At 48.8% G+C, this 17326-nt stretch overlaps 2 protein-coding genes across 2 annotated transcripts; one reads left to right on the top strand and one right to left on the bottom strand.

Moving 5' to 3' along the window:
* The first annotated feature begins 391 nt into the window (after positions 1–391).
* LOC149302091 (coiled-coil domain-containing protein 85B-like) lies at positions 392–4501 on the top strand. The gene has a single exon (XM_089483498.1). It carries the CDS (start codon positions 414–416, stop codon positions 1077–1079), a length of 666 nt encoding a protein of 221 aa, XP_089339624.1. The 5' UTR covers positions 392–413; the 3' UTR covers positions 1080–4501.
* Positions 4502–8061: 3560 nt separating this feature from the next.
* On the bottom strand, positions 8062–16331 carry FOSL1 (FOS like 1, AP-1 transcription factor subunit). The gene is made up of 4 exons (XM_089483611.1): positions 16257–16331; positions 11482–11742; positions 9551–9658; positions 8062–8621 (listed from the first exon to the last, which is right to left on the bottom strand). Exons 1-4 carry the CDS (start codon positions 16329–16331, stop codon positions 8118–8120), a joined length of 948 nt encoding a protein of 315 aa, XP_089339737.1. The 3' UTR covers positions 8062–8117.
* Positions 16332–17326: the final 995 nt, after the last annotated feature.

The raw sequence follows: 17326 nt of genomic DNA, 5'->3' as shown, positions 1-17326 counted from the left end.
TAGACCACGCCCCTCAGGAATAGGCAACCAATGACAGGAGGGGAAGGGCCAGGTGAAGGGAAGTATACCACGCCCCCAGGAATAGGCAGCCAATGACAGTGGAGGAAAGGACAGACGAAGGGAAACAGGCCACGCCCCTTAGGAACGGGCAACCAATGAGAGCGTAGGAAGGGGCAAGTGAACGGAATGAAGCCACGCCCCTAGGAACGGGCAGCCAATGAGAGCATAGGAAGGGACGAGTGAAGGGAGTGAAGCCACGCCCCTAGGAACGGGCAGCCAATGAGAGCGGAGGAATGCTGCTGCGCCGTTTATCCCGGGACGAAGGCGGCCGGGGAGAGGCGCTGCTGCTGCTGCTGCTGCTGCTGCTGCTGCTGCTGCTGCTGCTGCTGCTGCTGCTGCTGCGAAGGAAGGCCATGTTCCCGGCTTCGGAGGGCGCTCCTCCGGAGCCCCTCGGTTCCATGGAAGAGACGGAGGCGGCGGGGGCGGGGGCGGCGGAGGAGGATCTGGCCCGGTGCTCCAAGGAAGAGCTGGTGCTGCGTCTCCGGCGCGAAGAGGCGCAGCGGCTGTCGGCCTTGGTGCAGCGCGGGAAGCTGATGCAAGGCGTCAACCTGGAGCTCCAGGCGCACCTCCGCGAAGTGCGGGAGCTGAAGGCGCTGAACGGGCGGCTGCAGGCCGAGAACCGGGAGCTGCGCGAGCTCTGCCTCTTCCTGGACCAGGAGCGCCTCCGCGACCAGAGCCTGGCCCTCCAGTGGAGGCGCTTCGGCACCGGCGCCGCCAGGCAGCTCCGGCTGCAGGTGGGGCTCTGCCTGGGCAAGATCCGCGCCCTCGAGGAGCTCCAGGGCAGCCTGGCCAGGGACAACCGAGAGCTCCAGCGCCTCTGCCTCGCCCTCCGGGAGGAGCAAGCAGAGCAGGGCCCCCAGGAGGAGGAGGAGAGCAGGGACCTCGGCGACGGCAGCTCCAGCACCGGCAGCCTGGCCAGCCCCGACCAGGGAGACGGACACGGACACGGCTGCCCCGAAGGCAGCCCCCAGGAGGAGGAGGACCCCGAGGAGGAGGAGGAGGAAGGAGAAGGGCCCTGAGGCACCAGCAGCCCCCGCCCTTCCCTTCCCTTCCTGTCCGTCCTGTCTCTCCCTCTCTTCCTTCCTCGTCTTTCCTCCCTTCCTTCTTTTCTACCTGGCTACCCTTCGCTTCCTCCCTCCTCTCTTCTCCCCTTCCCAGCTCTCCTTCTCTTCTTTCAGTCCGTCTGTCCTTCCTTCTACCCACCTTCCTTCTCATTTCTTTCATTCTTTCCTCCTTCCTCCCCTCCTTCCTTTTCCCTTCTTCCTTCCCTCCTTTCTACCTATCTACCTTCATCTTCCTCCTTCCCTCCTTTCTTTTTTCTTTCTTTCTTTTTCTTCCTTCCTTCCTCCCTCCTTCCCTCCTTCCCTTTCTCTTCTTCTTTCCTTCCTTTCTACCCACCTATCCTGCTCTTCCTCCCTCCCTCCCTTCTTTTCTTTTCTTTCCCTTCCCTTCCTCCCTTCATCTTTCTTTCTTTTCTTCCTCTCTACCTACCTACCCACCTCTTCCTTCCTTCCTTCCTTCCTTCTCTTCTTTCCTTTCTCCCTTCCCTTTTTTCTCTTCTTTCCTTCCCTCCTTCCAACCTCCCTCCCTTTCTCTTCTTTCTTTCCTCCCTTCCCTCTCTCCTTTCCTTCCTCTCTAGCTACCTGCCCCTTCCTTCTTTCCTTCCTTTCCTCCTTCCCTTTTCCCCTTCCTTCCTTCCTTCCACCCTTTCTCTTCTTTCTTTCTTTCCCCCCTTCCCTTTCTCCTTCCTCTCTAGCTACCTGCCCTTCTTTCCTCTCCTCCTTTCCTTCTTTCTTTTCCTTTTTTCCCTTCCTTCCTTCTTTCCTTCCTTCTCCTTTCCCTCCCTCCCTCTCTTTTTCTCCCCTCCCTCCTTCCATTCCTAAGCCATGAATGTATTTCCCATGGCAGACAAGAAGGAGAAGGGACCCATTTCTCCAAGGCAAGGATGGGTTTTGCCCCTGAGGTTCCTCTCCTGGGGAGCAAAGGCTTGCTTTGCTTCAGGGTGGCACTGGGCTCCTCTTCCTTGGCCAGGAAAGCCATAGCTAAGGCCTCCTCTGCCGTTTTCTGGGCTGCCAAACAATATTGGGGGACGCCTCCTTCCTCCGAATCCCTGGGATCATGAGAGGGTTTTCCTTCTGATGGGAATGGATACCATGGCCCTCCATTGAAACAAAACATGGAGCAGCGGAGGGGTCTGCCAACCCCATCGTAACCAGTATTATCTGAATCCCATGAAGTGAAAGCAGCAGCAAGGCTTTGGATGCACAGGAACCTTTCCTCCTTTTCCTTCCATTACTTAGAAACCAGGGAGGCCTTGCCTTTTGGGGCTGAGCAATGCGCAGCTTTGGATGGGACGCAACTCTCATCCCTCCCCTTTCCCTCCTCTGACCTTTTCCCTTCGCTGCCCTTTAGGCAGATAAACCTTCTCTCAGGAGTTTATCACACTGGGGCATTAAAGGGAAATTAAAGCGCATTGAAAGCATCCCGCAAACGGAGCGGGAATGGTGAGCAGTTGCGCAAACGATTATCACACGCAGTTGCACAGATAAAGCCATGTCATGAATTCATTGCCGCTGAAATCCCGAAAGTACAAAGATGTGCGTTAACGCTTCTTTGCATCCGCTTTAATGGCAGGTTTTGTGTGGCGGCGTGTGAAACCGTTTCACGCAATTGTGCCATCTTTTCCGGGACGTTCGTGGGATAAAACTCCCAATCTTCATGGGATAAACTCCTCATTGTAGGAAAGATGTGCTTCCGGATGTTGGGAAAAGTGCGTGCAATAATTTAGACCGCAGTGGGTCCTCCGCGTTCGCTGGGGTTATGCGCATGGGACCCCTGAGAACGCGGAATAACCACAAATAAGGAAATGCTACTTTTTAAACCCAAGAGACCGCCTCTCTAGGAATCTCTGGGTCCTCCAACACAACTCTGTGGTCAGCGTCTGCCAATATTGACCACAGAGTCACCAAGAAGACCTAGAGAAGTGTTTTCGCTCGCAATCTCTAGATGCTCCAATGCAGCTCTATGGTCCATTTCCAGCCAAATCTCTTTGGAGGACTGAGGGATTCCTAGAGAGGACATAGCGATCGAATCCGCAGATAGTCAAAACCACAAAACCCAAAGCTGCAAATGCAAAGGACTGTATTTTAGAGGGAAAGAGGAATATTTTATAGGTTTGGGAATGCAAAAAGGACCCAAATTTGTTCCCGTTTAGGGCAGCTAAGCAATACGAAAACTGCATTGGTTTTGCTGGGGGTCCTGCACCTTAGAAGAAGGTCTGTCTCCCCATTTTGGGAGGATCTTGTATTATTTGTAGGGGGGGGGTTCAAAAATCCCCTTCCCATTGACTCTTTCTCAGTGTTCGCCTCCGTCGCGTGTGAATGTACTTCCAGTTAGCAATAGTTTGAGGATTCGGTTTGGACCCGGCTCACGGTCCGAGGAACTCCCTGCCACTTGAACAATACGGAACGCCAAAATCTGTGTCTTTCAAACACAGATGCTCCGTTCGGGTCTCCGCCGGAAGGATTTGGCGGCCTTTCGGCGGAGAAAGCAGTGAGCATCTCAGATCCGTAGAAATGCTCACTTGCGCCAAGAGAAACTCTACAGGAAATGAAATAATGATACCTTTATGTGGCCAAGCAAAATGCGCAGTTCCATGCTGCAAGCTTTCGAGGTTCCTTTGCCTTGGTTTCCGTTTTTTGGGACTGATCCTTGGACAGCCGGATATTGCTAAAGGCCAGGAAGCAACATGGATTCCTCCTCCTTCCCTCCAAGGACCTGAAACAAGGATGCTTTGGCTTCCCTTCCCGGTTGCATCCGAACTGTTGGGTGGGGATTCCTCGTGGTTGCGGTCACACAAAGGTCCCAAAAGTGTCAAGGAGAAGGACCTTTGACCCCAGGCCCTGACCGTGCGAAGGTCTTCCTCCTCTTCCTCCTCAGGATGGTCAATAAATGCTTCGAAAACGGTTGTTGCTGGAGGGGTCTTTTGCGCCTTTTGAACCATAGCATCAAAGGGAGCGAATGATCCCTTTGGAAGATGCTCATCCAGACTATGGTCCGCAACACACTGCAGAAATAATCCGGTTTGAGACCACTTTAACTGCCCTGGTTCAATGCTATGGAATTTGGAGAACTGTAATGTTTGGGATACACTGAGCCTTCTCTGTCAGAGAGCGCTCTGGTGCCATAATAACAATACATAGATATGTACATAGATATCACACGATAAACTACAATGCCCAGGAGTCCTTAGCGCTGAGCCCTATGGACCCCAGTGCTCTGCAGTGTGTTTTGGACCATTGTCTTTAGGGACTCTTATCACACCATTGGAAGTATAAATGGTGATTATCCCATGAAAATTGCGCATCCGCGGTTAAGGTTATCACGCGATGTCGCGATTAAGGCACCGTTATCCCGGGAATCTCCCGTGACAACAGCGCAATAGTGATAAAGGTTTTGACACGCCGTTGCAATGTTGTGTGCCTCCTTTTTGACTTAGGGCAACCCTAAGGCGATCCTATTGTAGGGTTTTCTTGGCAGGTTTCTTCAGAGGGGGTTTGCCATTTCCATCCTCTGAGGCTGAGAGAGTGTGACTTGCGAAAAGTCACCCAGTGGGCTTGTAATGCTCAAGTGCTCTCATCCAGTGCTCAAACCGCTACATCGCTTTGGCCCAAAACTCCGATTCTCACCAATATAAGTCTTCTTACGGAGAAGTAAGGCTCCGGAGAGGCTTCCGGCGGGGAATTCTTGCATTGTTCACACTTTGCCAGGTCAGGGATTGTGTGGCTCCTGCGATCCTTCCTTCCTCCTGTCGCTAAATGTGAATTTCCTTGCGGTCAGGAGGAGGCCAGCCATATGGAGGGATATAGGAAGGATATAGAAGGGATCGCAGAAAATAACTTTAAGCAGATGGCACTTTATAAATGCAAATCCAAATTAATTTTTTTTAATTGCCGAAAGATATTAAAGAGAAAGGGAGTGCAGATTTGGTCCCCCCAAAATGCTCAGTGTGTTGGGCCCTTGGTATCCGCTGGCATTTGGTTCCAGGACCCCCGTGGATACCAAAACCGTGGATGCTCAAGTCCCATTCAATACAATGGCGTAGCAAAATGGCGTCCCTTATATAAAATGGTGAAATCAAGGTTCGCAATTTGGAATTTGTACTCTTTTTTGGAATATTTTGGAGCCATGGATGCTTGAATCCATGGATTAAAAAAACCATCTGTGGCTGTATCGCACCTCTAATTTTGCGGTGGTGCAACTAGGCAATTCAGGCAAGCCTTGCGACTGTGTTCAAATGGCTTTGGGAATTATACACCTCGATTGTGTATATGTGTGTAGGCATTTTGTGTTATATGCCTGAAGTAGCACCATGTCTTGGGTCGGCCCTAGACCTTTGCCATAATGCCTTTGCCCTTGCAATGCCGCCGTCGCTTGGCATCACTTGCCGAGAGCCTGGGGAGAATGTCTTGGTGGACTGCACCTCTCAGAATCCCCCTGAGGCTCTGGATTACGCCTTAAATTGGCATCCTTTTGGATCCCAATGCATTTTTTGGCTCGCTCATAGGGATTTCTATCAAACCGAAAGCTGCTTCTCGGAGGCCTCTTCCTGCCCAGCCAGATTGGAGACAAAAGGTCTCCAGGCCAGGAAGCAGGTCTCCGCGTCCAGGAATCCCGATAACATGGCGCCAACGTCAACAATCGCCGGACGCAATCTTTCCCCTTCTTTATTTGGAGCTGCAGGGAGATGCAAGGGGGTTAACCTCTCACATTCCCAACACTAAAGCATTGGGGGGATTGCAGCTCCCAGAATCCCCAAGCCACCCCAGAGAGCGTAATTTGTGGCGTAGCTGTTTGAGCGCCAGGTCACAACTCCGCAAACCAGAGTTCGAATCCTTGCTTTGGCACAGTCTACCCTACAGATTTATTGGGTAGAAACTCCCATCAGCATCCCCAGTTGTCTAGACATGATGGGGATTGCAGTCCATTGTGTTGGGACAGTCAAATCCCCGTCTTCCACGCTTCCAGATCTATCCAGCACCTTTCTTTAGCCTCCAGTAAATCAAGCCCAGAGATCCAGCATGGTTTGAGCATTGGGCTGTGACTCTGTTGTTGCATTCTCTCGGCTTCAGAGGATGGCAATGGCAATCAGTTTTATTGATGGTCTTTGACCAATGTATCTCCCAAATATATTAATATTAACCAGTAAAAGCAAACTTGCAAATCTACCAGCGCAAGGACTCTCTGCTTCTTGCGACGCAACATCTGCCAGAGGTTGAGCATAGAATTGTGCCGGAGGACGCACAAACGCCTAGAGAAGTGTTCTCTCTAGGAATCCCTCCAGCGCAACCTCTATGGAAGTTGACCAGAGATTCCTATAGGGAACATACAGTATCAACTCCACGAACAAGTCAAAGCCACAAATGTTGGCGGGCCAACTGTACACTTTTGTGTAGTGATGTGTCCCGCTTTAACCGCCAATGGCGACATCCTATGGGATTCTGGGGTTTGGAGTTTAGTGCAGTCTAAGAGCGAAATGCCTCCCTTGAACTGCAAATCCCATAGGATCCCATAGGATGGTGCCATGGTGGTTAAAGTAGAATATAGTGCTACGGCAATGAAGTGTGAGAAGGATATCCAAAAACATTAGAGGAACCTGTTTGAGGACCATAAGACAAGATAATAAAAATGACTTATGGGAAGGAATTGCAGAAACCAGGAGCCCACATCCACAATTTTTGCAAACCCTGCCCTCTGGCTTACAAACTGAGAAAGACTTCTATCGATGCAGCCTAGAATCGCGTTGGCCTTTTTAGCCGCCGCATCACACTATTGACTCAGGTGCAACGTCTGGTTGACTAGGGCCCCTAGATCCCTTTCGCATGGACTGTTGTAGATGGGAGGATTGCAGCTGTGAGTGCGAAATGACCAACAACATTGCCCTTGACGGTAATACTATTTGTTTCTTGATACGTTTATTTTGGTAGGGCCTTGGTCCAGGAAGGACCTGCCCTCCGAAAACTCAAATACATATAAGATAACCTCTTTCTACATTCAGCAAATAGGTACCCCACCTCATCCAGGAGGCTATAGGTCAGTCTGAATGAAGGATGGATGAATCTATAGGGTACGGTGAATGAATAGGGTCCATTTCGTTTCTCCATCCGGTTTGAAAGGGTGCGTAATGTTCTCCAAATTGGATAACAGTAGCTCTTCCAGGAGTGTAGTGGTCAGTTTTGAATCTCAGGCCTTCAGTATCCGCAACTAGAGTCCAAAAATCCCAACTGAAACCTGTAGCGACAAACCAGCTCTAACCCTTTCCATCTCTGCCAAGAGCAGACCTTTGGCACAGCGAATGTGGCTTGGTTTCCCATCCATTTGTCAACCATTTCAAAACATGACATTGCAACAGGTGCAAATCACAAATATATATATATATATATATATATATATATATATATATATGGTTAGGAAAATCCGTCCCACTGTCCTAGCTAATCCAGAAACCCACTCCAAAACCCTAAAACTGGTAGTTTCAGAAGACAAGGGGAAAGGAATGGAGCAAAAAGGTATATTTATAAAAAGGGAGAGGGAACACATGAAATATATATATATATTTCTTAACAATCTGTTCTAAAGTATTGAAGGTCAGAGTTCCGGTATTCTGGAATAAGGGCACTGTTTATCATTTTTATATATATATAAAAAGGGTTCTGTGGTCACTCTTGAGGACTAGTCCCTCGACCCCGGTGCAAGAGACGTTGGCCAGTTCTGTCGGTGAGTTCCAGCACGGGAAATGCGGACACTAAGAAGAGAAGTTTTGGAATGGCAAAGCATCACCTAGAACCTGGCAGCCTCTAAAAGAGGCAGTCTCTTAGAAGTTTTGGAATAGTGAAGCATCACCTAGAACCTGGCACCTAGAACCTGGCGGGCTCTAAAAGAGGTGGTCTCTTAGAAGCTTTGGGATGGTAAAGCATCACCTAGAACCTGGCACCTAGAACCTGGCAGTCTCTACTAGACCTGGGCCAAAGAGCTCTTTCCACGACTCCTTGCCGTCCTCAGAGCGCCAACAAGGTTGGCGAATTTAGGGAGTCGGAGGAATGGTCACCACTGCTGCTGCGTCGGTGGGCAGAGGAGCAGGGCTCTTGGGGGAAACCCGAACCCGAAGGTGCGTCGGGGTCCCCGGGGGTCGGATAGGTGAAGACCAAGCTGGGGGTGAAAGGGGTGAGAGACGGAGTGGACATCAGGGTCGGGGTGTGCAACGCTTCCGGCTCCAGCAAGGCGCTGGGGGGCAAAGTGATACTGGGAGGCACTGGTGCAGCCCGACGGGGGATGCTGGGCCCTGGCGGGGATCCTTGCTTGGCAGGATGCTGGGCCACGTCCGTCGTCGACCGGCTGTGGCTTTCTTCGTCATCCTCCGAAGAGGATGAGTCCCCCAGGACTTTGCAGACCTTGCAGAATTTGTGGGCCTCCAGGACCAGCTCCAGGCGCTCTTTTTGCTTCTGCAGCTCCGCAATCTCTTTCTTCAGCCCCGATTGTTCGGCCTCCAACTGGTCCGTCTCCTGGAAGGAGGAAGGGGAGAAGATGGGAAAACGCAGGTTTAAAACCAGTCTGTAGAGAGAGCTTGTAGCACCTTCTTTGAAACTAAACTGAAACGTCTTTCTTTCATCAGGGATACCTTTTATTGGCCAACCGGAAATGCACAGTAGACTTGTGGCAAGTTTTCAAAGCTTGCAAGAAGTGTATTGTGCATTTTATTTGGCCAATAAAAGGTATCACTGATGGAGTTTTGTTTGCATTTGTGAATAAATGGCCAGCACAGCTGCCCCTGAAGGTTTTCCTTATTTCGGCTAGTCTCCAAGGCACCACAAGGTCTCTCTACAGGCTTTAAAAGGCGTTCAAGAAAAAAAGATGACCAAATAAAAGCTAAAAGTACTCATATACATCTAAATCCATGCTACTTGGGCCACGGTTCGATTTCTAGCTCAGCCCTGGACAGGATAGGACAACAGGATAGGATATCATAGGACAAGATAGGATAGGATAGGATATCATAGGATAGGATAGCATAGCATAGGATAATATAGGACAGGATAGGATAGCATAGGATAGTATAGGATAGGAATGGATAGGGTAGCATAGGACAGGATGGGTAGGATATCATAAGATAGGATAGCATAGCATAGGATAGTATAGGGCAGGATAGGATAGTATAGTATAGGGCAGGATAGCATAGGATAGGATAAGATAGGATAGAACAGGATAAGATAGGACAGGATAGGATAAGAAACCCACTGGGGGACCTTTGGCAAGTCACACTCTCTCAGCCTCAGGGGAAGGCCTTGGCAAACCTCCTCCGAACAAATCTTGCCAAGAAAACCCCCTGATCGGTTTGCCTTGGGGTCTCCAGAAGTCAGAAACAACTCGAAGGCACGCAACACAACAAAGAAAAAGATCACTCATGGGATACTGCGCATTGTTTGCGACTCACTGCTTGCAAGGTGTCTGTCAGCTCTTTCCGTCGGTTCCGGCATTTGGCGGCGGCCAACTTGTTCCTCTCCCGTCGCAAACGGCGCCGCTCTTCCTCTTCGGGGGTCAGCTAGAGAGGGACACAAGCGTGATATAAGCTCCATTCTCAATTGTTATAGCTAATAAGCTACTTTTTAGTGCCAAATCCGCACCAATGACCCGGGCGGGACGCCTGTAAGCAATACCACCCTCCATCTTATGTTCTCCAGCAAGTTATTTGTTGGAAATTCAAAGATATAGCCGTATTCGTCTGTAGAATCAGTATGGGAGAGATCTTGTAGCGCCTTTGAGACTCACCGAAAGAAGGAAATTGGCAGCAGGAGCTTTCGTGGACTTCAGCCCACTTCCTCAGATGCATTTATGGCATTCCTCAAATGCATCCGAGGAAGCAGACCGAAGTCTAGGAAAGCCGGTGCTGCCAATTTCCTTCTTTCGGTCAGTTTCAGTGATGGTGAACCGTTTTAGAGGCTGAGTGCCCAAACTGCAACTCAAAACCCAGTTATTTATTGCAAAGTGCCACATCCCTCTGGCTTTCTAGCAACAAACACTGGCAAACTCTGTGCTGGGGCGACGGCACATGTGCCCACAGAGAGGGCTCTGAGTGCCACCTCTGGCACGCATGCCATAGGTTCGCCATCTCTCCACATGCTTATTTTTGGAAAGACGTGGGAAAACAGCAGAGAAAGTGTGTGCGGATATCAGTTCTATCCATTCTAAGAGGTTCACTTCTATCCCCCAAATTTGGAGACCTTACAACTAGAATATGATGGGGGTACAAAGTGCATGGTGCAATGGTTTGAGTGTCAGACTACAACGCTGGAGATCGGGGTTCGGTTCCTCCCTTGGCCATGAGAACCACAGAGTTTGGGGCAAGTCACACTCTCTCAGCCTCAGGGAAGGCCATGGCAAACCTCCTCTGAACAAATCTGGCCAAGAAAACCCCAGGATAGGTTCACCTTAGGATTGCCATGAATCGGAAACGACTCGAAGGCACACAACGACAATTGGATAATAGAGAGCAATGGGACGAGAATGGGGCAAGTTCCTTTTCAAACGGCGTGAGAAGCGACAGCAAGAGCTCGCGTTTCCAAAAGTGGGATGAGCCCAAGGGGTTGTTTGCAAGAAGTACCCTGCCAGAAATTGGGCCCAGTCTGTTGGAATAATAATAATAATAATAATAATAATAATAATAATAATAATATGTATTTATATTCCGCCTTTTCCCAAGGGAAGAAGCAACAAGAACTTGGAAAGCCAACTGTACTTTTTGTGGCCACAAGAGGACAGAAGTGCTACACAAAACCATGGGCAAGGTTTCAAGAGAACAGGAAGGATCTGGAATTCAAAAGACATTTTTGGGTTCTGATTCAGATATATATATATATATATATATATATATATATATATATATATATATGCCACCATTTCTTCTAATAAGGTTTTTGTTGGGGTGAGAATCCAACATGCAAACCAGGAGTTTATAGGAGACTTTTGTCCTATATATATATATAACCCCCACTCTCTTCCATGCCAGCATTCTCTGAAGATGCCAAAGCCACAGATGCTGGCGAAAAGTCAGGAATGAACTCTTCTAGAACATGGTCCGAAAAACCCACAAAACACTATGGAGATAATCTATGGGAGTATATTGGCATTATGGCTTTTCTGATGCTTAGAGGACAAGGGTGCCTCCGTCGGTTATGCTACAAACAAGGAACATAGCATTCTCTGAAGATGCCAGCCACAGATGCTGGCGAAAGGTCAGGAAAAAACTCTTTGAGAACATGGCCACATAGCCACAAATACTATGGATGCTGCCCATGAAAGCCTTTGACTTCACCCAGAGACTCTCATCACATCCCTGGTGCCAAAGCCCCCAGTCCAACTACTTACATGCTCTGGATGACGCCTCCGTGGCGTTAACATTGGGCCAGCGGTGCGAATCACGTGCGGCCGGATGCCGGCGCCGTAGTGGGGGCAATGATAAGGCCGTGGGTAGGATGGGATCCTCGGAGAGGCCCCCATGATGGTGGGCTGGACCATCCACTGAAGGCTATGGCTGGTGGCAATGGCGTTGAGGTTGGGCACGAAAGCGCCAGCACTGCCGACGTTTGCGCCACCGCTGCTGCCGGCCCCTGGGTCAGACTGGTACTTCTGGAAGGAGGGAGGGAGGGAAGAAAATAAAATCAAATACAACAAAATAAAATAAGGAAAGAAAAGGAAAGGAAAGACTATGATTAACAGCCAGGTCTGGATAGAACATGAATGTCGCACATGAAAGCCTTCGAAGAGAGAGGGTTATATATACTTCCATGCCAGCATCCTCTGAAGATGCCAGCCACAGATGCCAGTGAAACGTCAGGAATAAACTCTTCTAGAACATGGCCACAGAAGCCTAAAAACCCTGGATGCCAGCCGTGAAACCCTTCGACAACCTTAGCTGGCGCTGAGTAAAACATGACTGGATTTGCTACATGACCGACGCGGCTACCTCTGGACGTTTTATGGCTGAACCATGATGAAGCCCTTAAATCAGAAGCTGCCGCCTTCTCCGCCACTGCATGCACCCAGTGCCCTTTCCACACTCCTTGACCTACTTCCCTCAGGTAGGCACAGCCTTGCCCCTAGGCACCTGGCACACCTTTCCTTTGAAAGAGTCACGCCTCGGCCGTCTGCGTGGGGTGCTGGCGTCACTTTGCCCTACTCCCGGGGTGAGGCATTGAAACCGGCCCAGAATCGGCCTACCATCTTTCCCTGATAATGTCCCTACCTGCCATTGGGGTGAGGGAAGGGCACTTCCAATGCCCGCTCATGCCAGCCCCAGATGGCACAATTGGAACTAGGCTTCCTATGCCACCCAGGAGTGGGGAAGGGAGCAAAGTTGAATGCGGAACGAGTGAAAGGTGCTGTTGCCCTGAATTGGGGCTCATGGAAATGCAAAAGGATGCCCAGACAACTTTGGCAGAGGCTGGGTGGGCAACCGAGAGAAAATCAATTCATTATACATACATCTACTATCTATACTCTTACTCCAAGGAGGTGAGAAAACCACAATGTGATGCCCCCTTGCCATTGCATTTTATCTTCGCAACAAGATGTAGAGAGCTCTTATAGCACCTTAGTCTCAAAGGTGTTACAGGATCCTCTCTAAATACCGATTCCGCCCACTTCGGAGTTTATCACACTGGGGCCAATTTCGGCATTAAAGAGAGATTAAAGCGCATTTAAAGCATCCTGCAAATAAAGCAACAAAGGCGAGTAATGGCGCAAATGGTTATCACATAAAGTGATGTCAGAAATGCATTGTGGCCGAAACCCTGAAAGGAAAAAGATGCGCATCGATGCTTCTTTGCGACCACTTTAACGGTGGATTTTGCGCAACGTCGGGTGAAATTGTTTCGCGTAATTACACGAACATTCATGGGATAAGCTCCCAATCTCCTTTATGTGATAAACTCCTAACACAGCTATATCTTTGAATTCTATTATTATTGTTACTACTACTATTATTATTAAACGAAAGGAAGAAGTTGGCAGTGTGAGCTTTCGTAGACTTCAGTCTCCAAACCCTCCTAGGAATGCCAATGCGCAAATGGAGAGTGATTTTGTGGGCAGAAAGCGGAAACGGAGGACAAGCCCAGTCAAAGGAGGACAAAAAGATCTATATGGAGCCATACGAGGAGGAAAGATATAAGGCAAGAGTTTCATGATGTCAATCACAGAATAATGAAACACGGTTTGCATTCTCCAGAACTGTGACTCAGGTGAGAACTAACACCAGCCAAAGAGTCATTATATATATATATATATATATAGTCCAGGAAATTTCCAGAGTTGTAATCCAACGTTTAAACCACTGCGCCACGATGACTATATTATAGTCGTATAATCTGTAGTCATGTAGTCATATAGTCTGTAGAGACCTGGGAGTCAATGCGGCATCGAACTGCATCATTTTGACAACCGTCTGGGTGCCCTTGATCGAGTCACACTCTCTCAGCCTCATAGGATGGCAAGTGGCATCACAAAACCCCATGACAGGTTCGTCCGAAGTCGGAAAGGCCTTGAAGGCACCCTAAAGTGCACCCTAAGAAAGTCGAATCCGAGGCCTGCCTCGCAAGGCTGTTGGACGTAATGCGAAATGACTGCCTGCCCGCCGGTGCCAGGCAACTCATTTGCCTGCCTTTGTGGGATACGCAGGGCTGATTTGCCTGTCCTGATGGGATCGGCAGTGTGCCCTGTGTGGATGATGGCATCACCGCCCACGCCGACACCGCCCTCCTTGCAAGGTAGGCTGCCTGGAGGGCATTTGGCCCAAGATGGGGAAGGTGCATGATGTTCCCAGGTATGTTGCATAAGCAAAGAGGAAGGTGAGTATAGACTAAAGAAACTGGATATCCCAGGAGGGCAGCAAAAGGAAGGGCCCCCACCCTGACATTGTGGAGGATGACTTGTCTTCGGAGTGACTCACTTTGCGATGACACAGCACAAGATGACACAGCAACAACGAAAAGCACAACCTCTCCCATCCTGCTCCAAGTACGTAGCCCCAGGACCCAGGTGCAGATTTGGAAGGGAGACCAAAAGGGAGACCCCCTACCCAATAGCAAGCGAAGCCCCTTCCCCATTTCCCGCAACCAAAGAGCCTTCCATCGACTGCATTGGCTGGCATCCTTCCTCTGTATACTTTTGCCATGCAGGAATACACAGAATACATAGGGTTGGAAGGGAACCCAAGGGCCATCCAGTCCAACCCCCCTCTGCCATGCAGGAACTCTCTATCAAAGTATCCCCATTGGCAGATGCATCGCTAAAAGCTCCAAACCTGCAAACATTTGCAATCCAGATGCTGTCGGTTTGCAAATCCCTAGCCTAGGTGAGGTGAGGAATAATGGGAATTGCAGTCCAACAACATTTGGAGGATTGCACCTCCTATGGAAAGGGGACCACATTTTATTTGGCATGACTATGGAGTCCACCAAAAATCTGTGCGAAATAAAACTGGATAGCCTTTAAGGGGTTGGAAGGTGACCATCTCCATCATCCCCAGACTGCATGGACAAAGGTATCTCCAAAGGCTTAGGGCTAGTCGCTGCCATCTGGGGCCATGCTGCCTTGGAGGGGTGATGGGAATTATAGTCCAATATATTTGGACTGAGGTGGCAGTGCAGATCCTCTTCCTTTTGGAGATGTACCTCACCCACAATTTTGATTTCTGCATTTCAACAACACTTATTGAATCATAGAATACATAGAATTGGAAGAGACCCCAAGGGCCATCCAGACCAATCCCATTCTGCCATGCAGGAATGCATAAAATTCATAAAGTTGGAAGAGACCCTCAAGGGCCATCCAGTCCAACCCCTTCATTCTGCCATGCAGGAATACATAGAATACATAAAGTTGGAAGAGATACCAAAGGGCCATCCAGTCCAACCCCATTCTGCCATGCAGGGATGCATAGAATACATAGTGTTGGAAGGGACCCCCAAGGGCCATCCAGTCCAACCCTATTCTGCCATGCAGGAATACATAGAATCCTAGAGTTGGAAGAGACCCCAAGGGCCATCCAGTCCCCATTCTGCCATGCAGGAACTCCTAAAGTTACTAGTAGGTTTCCATGCCTAAGCAGAGATCTCAAATCTGACCTTTCAGAGTCCAAATCCAACACTCAATTCATGATGCCATGCTTGCTCTCACTCTCTGGCTTGGAGAGGTAGATTGCCTTGGAAGAAGGAGGTTCGATTCCTGATTTTCAGAGGCTAAAATGAGAGCCTTGCTAGGTAAGACCAAAGGCCTATCATCCTGTGGATTCGAATCTGGGTTCCCAAAGTCATAGTCCAATGTACATCATGCTGGCTCTCTTATAGTACTATAATTCCAAGGATATAGATTTTTGGGATTTGTAGTCTAGGGAGGCAAAGGCAAACCTCCTCTGGACAAATCCTACCAAGAGAACCCCAACCCCATTCTGCCATGCAGGAATACATAGAATACATAGAGTTGGAAGAGATCCCCAAGAGCCATCCAGTCCAACCCCTTCATTCTGCCATGCAGGAATACACAGAATACACAGATAGGTTCGCTTATGGTTAGTCGAAAATGGCAAACAACACACACATAATATCAACAAAATAACGACAATAATAATAATTTAATTAATAATTAAATACATCCTAATAGTAATACAGTACTAGTATGAGATATTAATACAAATATCTGGTGCATTTAGGGTACCTTGTGGTGTCTTCCAACCCTATGACTCTAATAATAATAATAATAATAATAATAATATATTTGCCAATTCTTTCCTCTGAAATCTAGCTGACAGCCCCTGGGATTCACCGTCGGTCTCCCACCCAAGTCCTAACCAGGGCTGACCCTGCTTAGCATCTACGATCAGAGGCAATCTGGTGCCTTGGGTACCTGTAGGACCCCTAGGCATGTGCAGAGTGCATAAAAGTAGGCAAGGGATATACTCAGGGGCGGTTTTGGCTTCTGAAATCTATCCTACAGCCCTTAGGATTGGTTGTCGATCTCCCACCCAAGTTCCAACCAGGGCTGACCCTGCTTAGCATCCAGGATCAGGGGCAATTTGGTGCCTTTGGGGCCTGTAGGGCTCCTGGGCATGTGCAGAGTGCCAAATGGAGAAAGTAGGGTCTCCTTACCTGCTGCTGGGCTGGTGGCAGTGGGGCTGGCTGGCCCTGGAAACGTGGCCTCCCCCCGCCGTAGTCCTTGAACATCTCTGCCTGGGCTCAGCCCCACAAGGACTTTTTTATGAATGGGGATCTCCCGGGCCTCTTTACTCCAAGCCTCGGAGGGGGGCAAAGGAACAACAACCCAAACCCCGCAATGGTTTTCTGGCCCTGAAATCCCAGCCCCACCGCTGCCCCCGACTCCAGGGAGGAGATCCCATCCACTGGGGCAGGGATCCACTCCCCCGCCTTTCAGAGGATCCCTCTCTAAGGATCCAGGGAGCCCAGGATCCCCCCGCGGCCGAGCCCCGCTTGGTACGTTCCGAGGGCTGACTCACAGGGCGGTGACGTAGATGCCCTTATATGGCCTGGTGCCTTCCTGTTTGGCGCGTCTGGGAAAGGGTTCCCCTTTGGCCAGGGTTTTTTCACGTGCCTCTCTTTGAGAGAACCAGGGACTTCTCTAAGAGGAGATCAAGCTATGGGTCGATCTCTCAGCCATGGATGGATCTCATGATCTCTCGAGCTATGAATCAAGCTATGGGTCCAGCTATTTAGCTATGAATCGATCTCTCAATCTATCATCTATCATCTATAATCTCTCTCTCTCTCTCTCTCTCTCTCTCTATATATATATATATATATATATATATATATATATATAAACTCTCTATCTATCATCATCTATAATCTCTCTCTATATATATATATCTATATCTATCTATGTCTATCATCTATAATCTCTCTCTCTATATATATATCTATATCTATCTATGTCTATCATCTATAATCTCTCTCTATATATATATATCTATATCTCTCTATGTCTATCATCTATAATATCTCTCTATATGTATATAATCTCGCTCTATATATAATCTATATCTCTATGATCATGTATATAATCTCTCTATATATATAATTATCTATATCTATATCTATCATCATCATCTATATTCTCTCTCTCTCTCTCTCTCTCTCTCTCTCTATATATATATATATATATATATATATATAATCTCTCTCTATATATAATCTATATCTCC

Source organism: Sceloporus occidentalis, unplaced genomic scaffold (assembly GCF_023333645.1).
Source record: "Sceloporus occidentalis isolate IW3139 unplaced genomic scaffold, rSceOcc1.0.p SCAF_20, whole genome shotgun sequence".
NCBI classification, from domain to species: domain Eukaryota; kingdom Metazoa; phylum Chordata; class Lepidosauria; order Squamata; family Phrynosomatidae; genus Sceloporus; species Sceloporus occidentalis.
The sequence above is the reverse complement of the archived record's forward strand: the minus strand, read 5'-3'. Positions and strand labels throughout refer to the sequence as shown.

Bases quoted from the DNA above. Each gene is read 5' to 3' on its own strand.
- FOSL1 (XM_089483611.1), bottom strand. From the start codon at position 16,331: ATGTTCAAGGACTACGGCGGGGGGAGGCCACGTTTCCAGGGCCAGCCA. The intron at 11,743-16,256 runs GTAAGGAGACCC...CCCTCCTTCCAG, and splicing joins TGCCACCAGCCCAGCAGCAG to AAGTACCAGTCTGACCCAGG. The intron at 8,622-9,550 runs GTGAGTCGCAAA...TCCTCCTTCCAG, and splicing joins TGACAGACACCTTGCAAGCA to GAGACGGACCAGTTGGAGGC.
- LOC149302091 (XM_089483498.1), top strand. From the start codon at position 414: ATGTTCCCGGCTTCGGAGGGCGCTCCTCCGGAGCCCCTCGGTTCCATG.